Source organism: Bos indicus x Bos taurus, chromosome 22, assembly GCF_003369695.1.
Source record: "Bos indicus x Bos taurus breed Angus x Brahman F1 hybrid chromosome 22, Bos_hybrid_MaternalHap_v2.0, whole genome shotgun sequence".
Lineage (NCBI taxonomy): Eukaryota > Metazoa > Chordata > Mammalia > Artiodactyla > Bovidae > Bos > Bos indicus x Bos taurus.
Window position 1 is genome coordinate 59,852,304 of NC_040097.1, and position 13,168 is coordinate 59,865,471.

At 44.7% G+C, this 13,168-nt stretch overlaps 1 protein-coding gene across 1 annotated transcript in view; it reads left to right on the forward strand.

The window, feature by feature from the left end:
• The window catches only part of EGFR (epidermal growth factor receptor), a 221,650-nt gene that overhangs the window by 191,930 nt on the left and 16,552 nt on the right, over positions 1–13,168 (forward strand). Inside the window, exon 21 of the mRNA XM_027523275.1 lies at positions 12,322–12,477. Within this exon, the coding sequence (XP_027379076.1) occupies positions 12,322–12,477 (156 nt within the window). The remainder of the gene's footprint in view (positions 1–12,321; positions 12,478–13,168) is intronic.

Consider the following 13,168-nt stretch of genomic DNA (forward strand, 5'->3'; position numbering starts at 1 on the left):
TAGATGGGATGATAATGTCATAAAATCCTAGAATCCAAAAGAGGTGCTGGACTTCAATTTAGAGAACACTGCTGCCGTGCCAGGCTGTTCCTTGGAGCACCACAGAACGCATACTGCAAATCCTATGTAAATCAGCTCCCCAGGCTGATTCATTTAACATTTTCTCCAGCCTTTGGGACACAGAGCTTTCTTTCACCTAACCTGGATTAAGATCTCACAGAAGTTAGTTTTCAGAGAGATAAGTTTCAGATCTTGACCAGGCCCCAGTGAGATTTGAAGGCAGCTCTTGGGGAAGGGGGATCCAGGGGAGAGGCTGTCAGAAAGAAACTGACCACAACTCCGTAAGCACCAGACTACGCTTAGTGTATTCTATAAGATGAGACTTGATAAGGATGAACTTCAAAAGGTATTCCATTCAAAGGACCCATTTCTTAAGCACACCGGACACTTAGTTAGGTCTCAGTTCATTTGAAAATGCCCCAGGTATTTTCACTGTTCACACATTTATAGGAGTTCTTAGGTCATGTGAACAGCTAAGAGAAGACCCATCCAGGTTAGGGGAGGAAGGTGGTCCTGCCTCTAACGGGAGTGAATGAAAATCATGCTGGCAAAGGAGTGGTCATCCGTCACCCTCGCTCGGCCTTCGTGTGGGAGATGCTGACCATCCCGAGCAGCTCCCGTGCACAGCCTCCTGTCCCGGCCCAGGGGGCTCTGACCTTTGCACCTAGGTCTGCTCCCCTTCCCCACACCACCCAGGTTTCCTGTTCTCCAGATCAGCACTCCTAAAGGTGAGGTTCCAGGCAGCCCCAGCCCCGCTGACTGACTGTGCAGCTTAAGGGTGGTGACCAGAGAAGACTCCTCCTAAGAGCTGATTCACCTGCAAAGCACACACCTGCATAGCACCCCGAGGCACCAAACCGCAGACAGGACAGAGACAAACACACATCCAGTCATAGATATTTTCAGTTATTTGGATTTTTTTTTTCATTCTTACATTGTTCCATAAAAGATTACAGTTGAACTTAACCTAAATGATCACTTTACATTATGTCCTTATAAAGCCAAAAGTTGCTGTACGATTAAAGCATATTCATCAGCTCTTAGACATTTCATTTAGTTATTTCTTGAGCATTTATCTGTCAGTGTCCAGTATCATGTGAAATATATATATAATTAAGACAAAATTTCTTATCTCCCCAAACTTATGAACAGGTAAGGAAAACAGATCCATAGAGAGCTAATAGTACAGGAAGAAATGAGGGGGTCAGATCAGGAGAGGTGGGGACCAGATTCCCAGAGGCTGCTCTACAAGCCACATGGGGGCCAGCAAGGTGGGCTCAGCCTGCCAGTCAAGCGCCCGGTGTGGGGATGGCAGTGGTGAGGCAGGTGCCCCACACCCTCTGGAGTCCCGGACGTGGCTCGGTTCCGTTGATGGGAGTGAGAACCAGGCCCTGTCCTGGGAGTTGTCTGAGGGAGCAGTGGGCAGTGACGGAGAGACGCTGAGGGCTGCTGAGGAATGAGGGGCAGGACAGGAGGGGAGGGAATACCACCCAGGGACCTTCAACCCCAACATCATCATGAAAGCCAAGGCCACCATGCAGGTATTGGGGGCCATGGCAGCAGCCTAATTCAAGGTCATGTCAAAAAGGGTGGAGTAGAGAGGATGGATTTGACATCCAGGAGGAAATGATGACAATCACAGCAGTGACGGACCATTCTACTGGGTGCTGTCCTACGTGCTCCATAGGGATTAACTCATTTAATCCTCTGAGTAGCCTGTCTTACATGTGGAGAGAGTGAGGTAAGGGTGTTTAAGTAACGTGCCAAGGTCTCAAGTATATAAGCAGCAAAACTAAGATTTGATCCCAGGCATCCTTGCTCCCACATCTGTGCTTTTCCCCAGCCCTTGATGTCACAGATCAGAGTGGTGCCCCCAGACCAGTGAGCCTAGCAGGTCTCCTGTCCCCGCCCAGCAGAAGCTTGGTGTCTGGAACAGGACAGTCTGACACTTGCCTGCCTCTCCTGAGGGCAGGGCTCAGTGGTGTGGAGGCTGTGCTTCATTGAACTCTACCAGAGCCTTCTGCCTGCCCTCCACTTCCTGTTTATGCCGTCTCCATAGTCCCCAGGTCACATCCCCCCTCTTTCCCACACGGTGGTTAAAAAATCTGCTAGAAACGCAGCTCAGGTCTGCCTCTCCCTCTGGGCTCCTACTGAGAGCTCCAGGATGCTACAGTGCCTGGGAAAGCCGTCTGTGAATGTCAGACCCAACCCGGGCCTTCTTCTGTGAGTGTTGTGCCAGGAACATCTTCACATCCCTCATGGAGTGTCCACAGGTCTGTGCCTTCAGGTCCCAGCCTGAAGGGGGCACTTCAGATCCCCTTTTAACCTCATGGTTGCAACATCCACCTTTGCTGTCCTATGTTAACTGACAAAATAAATATATTCCCTTAAACTGAAGTGAGAATCTCAGAGAAGAACCAGGGAAATGCATTTCCAAGAGGCCCCACGGGGCTTAAACACTGGTGTTGCTTCCTGCGGTTCTGTTTGGATTCTGAGAGTTCACGAGCAGTGTCAGGGCTCTTATCTTTGGTGCTGGTTAAAATCTTAACTGTGTGGGGCACTGAGATGGCCTTTCAAGCCCTCTGTGTTATGTGGGAGAGAAACTGAGGAATAGAGTTTCATGTAAGTTCAAAGGAGCCTAATCTTATCCTGTAATTAGCTCTGACTTTTAAATCCCTCTGGCTGATTGGCTGTCTGCTCCAGAACACATAAACTGTCCCAAGCCTTCTCTGAGAAAACATTGCTCTGGTCCTTTAAAGATCTCAGGAGTAGGAGGAGGGGTAGGGTGGAGGTGCCTTTCATTGTTATATTTACACAGCAGCAGATAAGAGTAGAGACCCCACAAGAGACTGGCCCAGACTTGCCCATGAGTGTCCAGGAGTCTCTGGTAGAGGCATGGGTTGGCGGTGGCCTGCTACAGGGTCGGGAACACTGAGTGCTGCAGTTCATGCACAGGGCCTTTTGAAGGAGGTCGCCTTATCTTCATTACCTCCACCATAGTTTGGTCTCAGGTCAAACAACAGGGAGGGAACACAGCCCCACCCATCAACAGGAAATTGGATTAAAGATTTACTGAGCATGGCCCCGCCCATCAGAACAAGACCCAGTTTCCCTCACAGTCAGTCTCTCCCATCAGGAAGCTTCCATAAGCCTCTTATCCTTGTCCATTAGAGGGCAGACAGAATGAAAACCACAATCACAGAAAACTAATCAAAGTGATCACATGGACCACAGCCTTGTCTAACTCAATGAAACTATGAGCCATGCCATGAAGGATCACTCAAGACAGGCGGGTCATGGTAGAGTTCTGACAAAACATGGTCCACTGGAGAAGGGAATGGCAAACCACTTCAGTATTCTTGCCTTGAGAACCCCATGAACAGTATGGAAAGGCAAAAAGATATGACACTGAAAGAACTCCCCAGATTGGTAGGTGCCCAATATGCTACTGGAGAAGAGTGGAGAAATAACCCCAGAAACAATGAAGAGACGGAGCCAAAGCAAAGACAACACCCAGTTGTGGATGATGTAACTGGGGATAGAAGAAAAGTCCCATGCTATAAAGAACAATATTGCCTAGGAACCTGGAATGTTAGGTACATGAATCAAGACAAATTGGAAAAGGTCAAATAGGAGATGGTAAGAGCAAACATCAAGATTTTAGGAATCAGTGAACTAAAATGGACTGGAATGGGTGAATTTAACTCAGATGACCTTTATATCTACTACTGTAGGTAAGAATCCCTTAGAAGAAATGGAGTAGCCCTCCCAGTCAACAAAAGAGTCCAAAATGCAGTACTTGGGTATAATCTCAAAAATGACAGAATGATCTCTGTTCGTTTCCAAGGCAAACCATTCAGTATCACAGTAATCCAAGTCTATGGCCCAACGAGTAATGCTGAAGAAGCTGAAGTTGAATGGCTCTATGAACACCTACAAGAACTTCTAGAACTAACACCCAAAAAAGATGTCCTCTTCATTACATGAAACTGGAATGCAAAAACAGGAAGTCAAGAGATACCTGGAGTAAAAGGCAAATTTGGCCTTAGAGTACAAAATGAAGCAGGTCAAAGGCTAACAGAGTTTTGCCAAGAAAATGCACTGCTCATAGCAAACACCTTCTTCCAACAACACAAGAGAAGACTCTACACATGGACATCACCAGATGGTCATACCAAAATCAGACTGATTTTATTCTTTGCAGCCAAAGATGGAGAAGCTCTATACAGTCAGCAAAAACAAGACCAGGAGCTGACTGTGGCTCAGATCATGAACTCCTTATTGCCAAATTCAGACTTAAATTGAAGAAAGGAGGGAAAACCACTGGACCATTCAGGTATGACCTAAATCAAATCCCTTACGATTATACAGTGGAAGGGACAAATACATTCCAGGAATTAGATGTGATAGACAGAGTGCCTGAAGAACTATGGACAGAGGTTTGTGACATTGTACAGGAGGCAGTGACCAAGACCATCCCCCCAGGAAAAAGAAATGCAACAAGGCAAATGGTTGTCTGAGGAGGCCTTACAAATAGCTGAGAAAAGAAGAGATGCTAAAGGCAAAGAAGAAAAGGAAAGACATAAACATTTGAATGCAGAGTTCCAAAGAATAGCAAGGAGAGATAAGAAAGCCTCCCTCAGAGATTAGTGCAAAGAAATTGAGGAAAACAATAGAAGGGGAAAGACTAGAGATCTTCTCAAGAAAATTAGTGATACCAAGGAAACATTTCATGCAATTATGGGCACAATAAAGGACAGAAATGATATGGACCTAACAGAAGCAGAAGATATTAAAAAGAGTGGCAAAAATATACAGAAGAACTGCACAAAAAAAGATCTTCATGACCCAGATAACCATAACAGGGTGATCATGCACCTAGAGCCAGCCATCCTGGAATGCAAAGTCAAGTGGGCCTTAGGAAGCATCACTATGAACAAAGCTAGTGGAGGTGATGGGATTTCAGCTCATCTATTTCAAATTCTAAAAGATGATGCTGTTAAAGTGCTTCACTCAATATGCCAGCAAATCTGGAAAACTCAGCAGTGGCCACAGGACTGGCAAAGGTCAGTTTTCATCACAATCCCACAGAAAGGCAATGCCAAAGAATGTTCTAACTATTGCACAATTGCACTCATCTCACACGCTAGCAAAGTAATGCTCAAAATTCTCCAAGCCAGGCTTCAACAGTACATGAACTTCCAGATGGAAGTTCAAGATGTTCAAGATGTTCAAGCTGGGTTTAGAAAAGGCCAAAGAACCGGAGATCAAATTGCCAACATCCATTGGGTCATTGAAAAAGCAAGTGAATTCAGAAAAATATCTACTTCTGCTTTATTGACTGCGCCAAAACTTTTGACTGTGTGGATCACAGCGAACTGTGGAAAATTCTTCAAGAGATGGGAATACCAGACAACCTCACCTACCTCTTGAGAAATCTGTATGCAGGTCAAGAAACAACAGTTAGAACCAGACTGGAACAATAGACTAGTTCCAAATCGGGAAAGGAATATGTCAAGGCTGTATATTGTCACTTTGTTTATTTAACTAATATGCAGAGTACATCATGTGAAATGCCAGGCTGGATGAAGTACAAGCTAGAATCAAGATTTCCAGGGGAAATATCAAAAACCTCAGATACACAGATGACACCACCCTTATGGCAGAAAGCAAAGAAGAACTAAAGAGCCTCTTGATGAAAGGGAAAGAGGAGAGCAAAAAAGCTGGCTTCAGACTCAACATTCAAAAGACTAAGATCATGGCATCCAGTCCCATCACTTCATGGCAGATAGATGGGGAAACAATGGAAACAGTGAAAAATTTTATTTTGGGGGGCTCCAAAATCACTGCAAATGGTGACTGCAGCCATGAAATTAAAAGTCACTTGCTCCTTGGAAGAAAAGCTCTGACCAATCTAGACAGCGTATTAAAAAGCAGAGACATTACTTTGCCAACAAAGGTCCATCTAGTCAAAGCCATGGTTTTTCCAGTGGTCATGTACGGATGTGAGAGTTGGACTGTAAAGAAAACAGAGCAGCGAAGAATTGATGCTTTTGAACTGTGGTGTTGGAGAAGACTCGAGAGTCCTTTGGACTGAGATGACATCCAACTAGTCCATCTTAAAGGAAATCAGTCCTGAATATTCAATGGAAGGACTGATGCTGAAGCTGAAACTCCACTATTTTGGCCACCTGATAGGACCAGCTGACTCATTAAAAAGACCCTCATGCTGGGAAAGATTGAAGGCAGGAGGAGAAGGGGATGATAGAGGATGAGATGGTTGGATGGCATCATCAACTTGATGGACATGAGTTTGAGCAAGCTCCAGGAGTTGGTGATGGACAGAAAAGCCTGGCGTGCTGCAATACATGGGGTCACAAAGATTTGGACACAACTGAGAGAGCGAACTGAACCAAATGCTGGGGTATTGGGATATTTTCTGGTATCTGGGCATCTGGCATTTGGCAGTCTCTGTGGTAGCAGCCAAGTTTCACTTGGAGACCCCAGCATGAAATTATGGACACAGTCCCAATGGTGGCCTCAGAGCACTTGGTTTGTGTAGCAGCAGCTCAGCCTCGGGACCTGGGTCAGCTCTCAGGGCAGTTGTGTGGGTGCTGGGTCTGCCAGTACCTGGAGAGGTTTCTTTACAGGTGAGTTTGCCATGCCTGACTTGGAATTGTCAGTTGCCATGATCACTCATTCATACCCTCATTCTTCTTCAACAAGCTGTTATTTTGTTTGTTTCATTTTTTTTTAACTTTACAATATTATATTGGTTTTGCCATATATCAACATGAATCCGCCACAGGTATACACATGTTCCCCATCCTGAACCCTCCTCCCTCCCCGTACCATCCCTCTGCGTCATCCCAGTGCATTGAAACAAGCTGTTATTTAAAAATGTATCCAGTGTACCAGATTCTCTGTTGGGCATATAAAGAGGCAGAATGGAAGTTCATAGTGATAGTTAATTGTAGCTGGAAATGCCCTCTGCTGTCCTCCCTGTGGGTTTAGTGAACCCTTCAGGGGACAAGGCTGATGCTAGAAACCCCGTGAAGGTGGAGAGGAGCCAAGGAGTAGAATGCCTTCTGTGTTTGGAAGCCCTGCTTCTTTCTCCATCTCCATACTCCATCCATAAATAACTATTCCTAACCTGGAAGTGCTGCTCCAGGGAAGCACCTACCAGTTTCCCCTTGAGTAGACATGAGCCGATTAACCTTATTTCCTGGCACCTGAGAAATCTTAGGAAGGGAAGCAATTAAATCAAACAGCATCTTCAACATTCAGGAGCTTTCTAAATCATACAAAGGAGACTTGGAAATCAGTCACCTTTTTACAGGAAAGAAGAACACAAAAGGCCTCAAAAATAGCCCTCCAAGACTAATTCCTAGTAATGTCTTTATAAGACCCTATTTTCTTATGAGGACTTCCCTGGTGGCTCAGACAGTAAAGAATCTGCCTACAAGAGACCTGGGTTTGATCCTTGGGTTGGGAAGATCCCTTGATGAAATCCATGGATAGAGGAGCCTGGTGGGCTACAGTCCATGGGGTCACAAAGTGTCGGACAAAACGAGTGACTTTCATTCACTCACTCACTCATCTTCCTAATTTTTCATTTTGCTTTGATATGACAAGTTAATTTTTAGTTTTTACCTAGTATGTATCAAAAGGAAGTAAAGCATTTGCCAGAAAATGTGGGATCTACTCTTATCTACAAGTGTTCCCTGCACTTGCACTAAAATAAATACAGCTGTGTACAAAAAGCTGAAAAGTAATGAAGAGTTGGTTGAATTCCATTCATTTCCATTTTTTGCCCTTCAATAAGCATTTCTATTTTTTGCCCTTCAATAAGCATTTCCATGATGCCCGCCCTTCCCTGGAGAGGTTATGAGTGTCAGCTGTAAAGGAGGCTGGAAGTGTGGTCCACTTCCCTGACTGGAGAGAGGAGAGGTACTTCTGTGAATAAGTGGGAGAGAATGTGGTCCCAACAACATAGGCTTCTCCTGCCTGCCAGGCCTGGCTTGGGAGCGAGGGCTGCCAAGCTTGTGACAACAGGTTAGAGCTTGGGAAGGTCAAAGGAGTTTAGCTCATCTGGGCGGGCATCAAGCCAGAAGTAGGAGCAGGAAGTGACCCCACCTGTCAGGGGAGGAAGGGCAGGTAACAAAAACACCAAGGAGGCTGTGGACAAGGATGAGAGGTCAGGGTCACAGTCAGCCCTTCATATCCATGGTTCTGCATCTGCAGAATCAGCCAACCATGGATCAAAAATACTTGGGAAGAAAATTCCAGAAAGCTAAGAAAAAAAACACCAAAACTTGAATTTGCTGGGCGCAGGCAACTGTTTACACAGCATTTACATTGTATTTACAACTAATTACTTTGTATGAGGTATTGTAAGTAATCTAGAGATAATTTAAAGTACACATACGCAAGAGGATGTGTGTATGTTACATACAAATACTATGCCATTTTTTATAAGGGACTTGAATATTTATGAATTTTGGTTGGGAGGTGGCAGTGGGAGGGGTTCCTGGAACCAGTTTCATGGGTACCAAGGGACTGCACGTCTGAGAATTCACTAAATGTCAGGCACTGCGCTGGGTGCTTCTCAAATATTCTTCCTCTTACAGCCTTCTTTTTTTTCATATTAGAATCCATTTATTAGTTTTTTAAAAATTCAAATTACAGAGCACAAAAGACAATTTTGTATCTATTTTGACAATATCTTTGAGATTTTTCTCAGTTTGAGATGTTATGAAAAAGCAGGTCTCCATACAGCTGGTGAGAACAGAAACTCTCTCTTGACATGGTTCGTTAAACAAAACTGGAACACAGGCCAGTTAACTCATTTTATTCCATGAAGATAGAATGAAAGATTATATGAGCTTTCACAACTGGAACAACCAGAAGAGAACCATAGGTGATTCATTGTATCCAAATAGAGGACAGTTTTCAGCACAGATTAGTTCCTCAGATCTATTCATTCTGAAGGCCTTGTGGCAATTTATAGGGCAGACTACATTTCCATGAAAGGAATATGATGTATATAAATCCTGAATCTAGGGAAGTGTATGTAGAGAGTAATATCCTCTTTGGCCTAGTAGGCGGTCGGGGAGCAGGGTGGGGTAAATACCAAAGTCATCTCTTAACATCAAAGCCTGGCAGTAAACAAGTGTCTGTAATATCAATAACACATACATTAAACATTAACTAATCAGAATTTTTCTATATTTCTATGCATATTGGCATATTACTCAAACACTGACGGTGTTAATGGGAAAAGAATTCCAATATTATGAGTAATAAATAATACCTAAGATTTCTCCAGATAAACTGCTGGGGCTCTCTTAAGTACAGAAACAATTTGAGAAAAGCAAATTTTTTTTTTATTGGAGTATAATTGCTTTACAGTGTTGTGATAGTTTCTGCTATACAGCAAAGTGAGTCAGTTACACGTATTCATATATCCACTCAGATTCCTTCCCATCTAGGCCACCACAGATCATTGAGTAGAGTTTCCTGTGCTACACAAGAGGTTCTCATTAGTTATCGGTTTCATATATGGTAGTGTATATTTGTGGAGAAGCAATGGCACCCCACTCCAGTACTCTTGCCTGGAAAATCCCATGGACAGAGGAGCCTGGTAGGCTGCAGTCCATGGGGTCGCTGAGGGTTGGACATGACTGAGCGACTTGCCTTTCACTTTTCACTTTCCTGCACTGGAGAAGGAAATGGCAACCCACTCCAGTGTTCTTGCCTGGAGAATCCCAGGGACAGGGGAGCCTGGTGGGCTGCCATCTATGTGGTCGCACAGAGTCGGACACGACTGAAGTGACTTAGCTGCAGTGTCTATTTGTCAATCCCAATCTCCTAGTTCATCCCCTCTTCCCACTTAGTTTCCATGCATTTGTTCACTACATCTGTCACTCTGTTTCTGCTTTGCAAAGAAGTTCATCTGTATCATTTTCTAGAGCCCACTATATTATACAATGCTTTTTTTTTTTCTCTTTCTGACTTGCTTCACCCTGTATAACAGTCTCTAGGTCCATTCATGTCTCTGCTGCTGCTACTGCTGCTAAGTCGTTTCAGTTGTATCCAACTCTGTGCGACCCCATAGACGGCAGCCCACCAGGCTCCCCGTCCCTGGGATTCTCCAGGCAAGAACACTGGAGTGGGTTGCCATTTCCTTCTCCAATGCATGAAAATGAAAAGTGAAAGTGAAGTCGCTCAGTCGTGTCCGACTCCTAGCAATCCCATGGACTGCAGCCTACCAGGCCCCTCCATCCATGGGATTTTCCAGGCAAGAGTACTGGAGTGGGTTGTCATTGCCTTCTCTGATTCATGTCTTTACAGACGGCATTTCATTCCTTTTATGGGCTGAGTGATATTCCACAGTATATATGTACCACATCTTCTTTTTCCATTCCTCTGTTGATGGACCTTTAAGTTCCTTCCATGTCCTGGCTATTATAAATAGTGATGCAGTGAATTTTGAGAGTCATGCATCCTTTCAGATCATAGTTTTCTCTGGATTTATGCCCAGAACTGAGATTGCTGGGTTATATGGTACCTCTATTTTTAGTTTTTTAAGAAACCTCCATTCTGTTCTCCATAGTAGCTGCACCAATTTACATTCCCACCAACAGTGTCAGAGGGTTCCCTTTTCTCCACACCCTCTCCAACATTATTATAGATTTTTTGATAATGGCCATTCCAACTGGTGTGAAGTGATACTTCATTGTAGTTTTCAATTTTATTTTTCTAATAGTAATGTTGAGCATCTTTTCATGTGCTTCATGGCCACCTGTATGTCTTCTTCATAGAAATGTCTATTTAGCTCTCCCCCCCACAATTTTTTATGGGGTTGTTTTTTGTTTTTTGTTTTTTTGATATTGAGCTACATCAGCTGCTTATATATTTTGGAGATTAAACCTTTGTCAATTGCTTCATTTGCAAATATTTTCTCCCATTCTGAAGACTGTCTTTTGGTTTTGCTTATAGTTTCCTTTGCTATGCCAAAGCTTTTGTTTAATTAGATCCCATTTGCTTATTTTTGTTTTTATCTTCATTAGGAGGTAGATCAAAAAAGATCTTGCTATGCTTTATGTCAAAGAGCGTTCTGCCTGTGTTTTCCTCTAAGTGTTTTATAGTGGCAAGCCTTACATTTAGGTCTTTAACCCATTTTGAGTTCATTTTTGTGTATGGTATTAGGAGTGTTCTAATTTCATTCTTTTACATGTAGCTGTCCAGTTGAAGAGGCTGTCTTTTCTTCATTGTATAGTCTTTCCTCCTTTATCATAGATTTGGTGACCATAGGTACATGGGTTTATCTCTGAGCTTTCTGTCCTATACCATTGAGCTACATTTCTGTTTTTGTGCCAGTACCATACTGTCTTGATGACTGTAGCTTTCTAGTAGTCTGAAGTCAGGGAGCCTGATTCCTCCAATTCCATTTTTCTTTCTCAAGATTCCTTTGGTTATTCGGAGTCTTTTGTGTTTTCATACAAGTTGTAAAATTTTTGTTCTAATTCTGTGAAAAATGCCACTGGTAGCTTAGTAGGGATTGCATTGAATCTGTAGATTGCTTTGGGTAGTATAGTCATTTTCACAATATTCATTCTTCCCATTTGAGAACATGGTATTTCTCTCCATCTGTTTGTTTCATCTTTGATTTCATTGATCAGTATCTTACAGTTTTCTGCATACAGGTCTTTTGCATCCTTAACAGCCTTGATTCTGATTAGCACAGTTATGGAGGCAGCCAGGGAGAGGGTGAGGATTGGTACTTTGTAAAATCAAATTTAAAAGCCATGTGATTTCCATTTAAAAAGAAAAACAAAACTGGACAAAAACCTTCACTGGTAGTGAATCATGTAAGATAGTCCAGGACAGTGTGATGAGAGCCCTGGGCCCTGGGGAGGCAGTGCCCCATATGAACTGGCCCAGGGTGGCAAAGCCAGGCAAGAGGCAGCAGCCATTCTGAGTAGCATGCGGCCAGGTTTTGGCCCTACAGTGGGGCTCCTTCTCTGTCGCTGGCCTCTTCTACTTGTTCATTTGAGCTTGAAACTTGAGTAACTGGATGGAGATCAGTTAGCCTCTTCATCCTTGGAGCGGATCAATGGTCACTGATGTTGCCAGGTCCAAGTCACTGTGTCTGTGGAGGGCAGTTCGCCCACGCGTAGACTTCAGGTCAGATACTGTTGCGTGACACTGAACGCGGCACTGAGGCGGCCACCCCTCCCGTGTGGCCCTGTGTTTCAGGGCATGAATTACCTGGAAGACCGGCGCTTGGTGCATAGGGACCTGGCAGCCAGGAACGTGCTGGTGAAGACGCCGCAGCACGTGAAGATCACAGACTTCGGGCTGGCCAAGCTGCTGGGTGCCGAGGAGAAGGAGTATCATGCAGAAGGAGGCAAGGTGAGCGGCTGGCTTGTCGACAGGCACACACTCTCCTGAAGCAGACTGACCAACTCAGGGCCATTCTCAGGACCTTCTAGGTGAGGTCACAGTGCCACCAGCTCTGGGTCTGGCCAGGCTCCAGAGCTGCCTGGGGAGAAGCATTTCCTGGGAAGGTGAATAGAGATGTTTCTGACACACCCAGAAGCCAAAGGCAGTAAATGTGAATTCAGCTTCATCTCTAGGGGACTATTAGCCAGTTAGGTTTCCACCTCCTGCTCCAGGGTAAAGACCCTTCAGAAGAACATCTTGAAATGTCATAGCTGACTTGGCAGCAAGGAAAGTTTCCTGTGATTGTTCCAGGACCTCCCGAGGGGCACTGGCCATGATGGACTTGGCTTCTTCCTCTAGACAGGCCTGGGGCTTCTCCAGGGGGCTTTCCCAGCAGTGAGGGATGCAGGTCTCCAGATACACCCTTCAGAACACTCTAGATCAGCTGTACACGTCTTCAGTTTCACACTGCCTTGCATGACTCCAAGCAGCTGGCCCTGTAAGCACCCACAAACACAGGGCACGACCAGGGTCCCCAGCTACCAGCCCATGCACCCAGCTCAGTAGAGGAGCCCACAGACAGACCAAAGGCCCTCCTCAGTCCTGGGGTCTGACAGAGATCCTGTCCTCTGCCAGACAAACCTCTCCTCCTGCTGGGAAG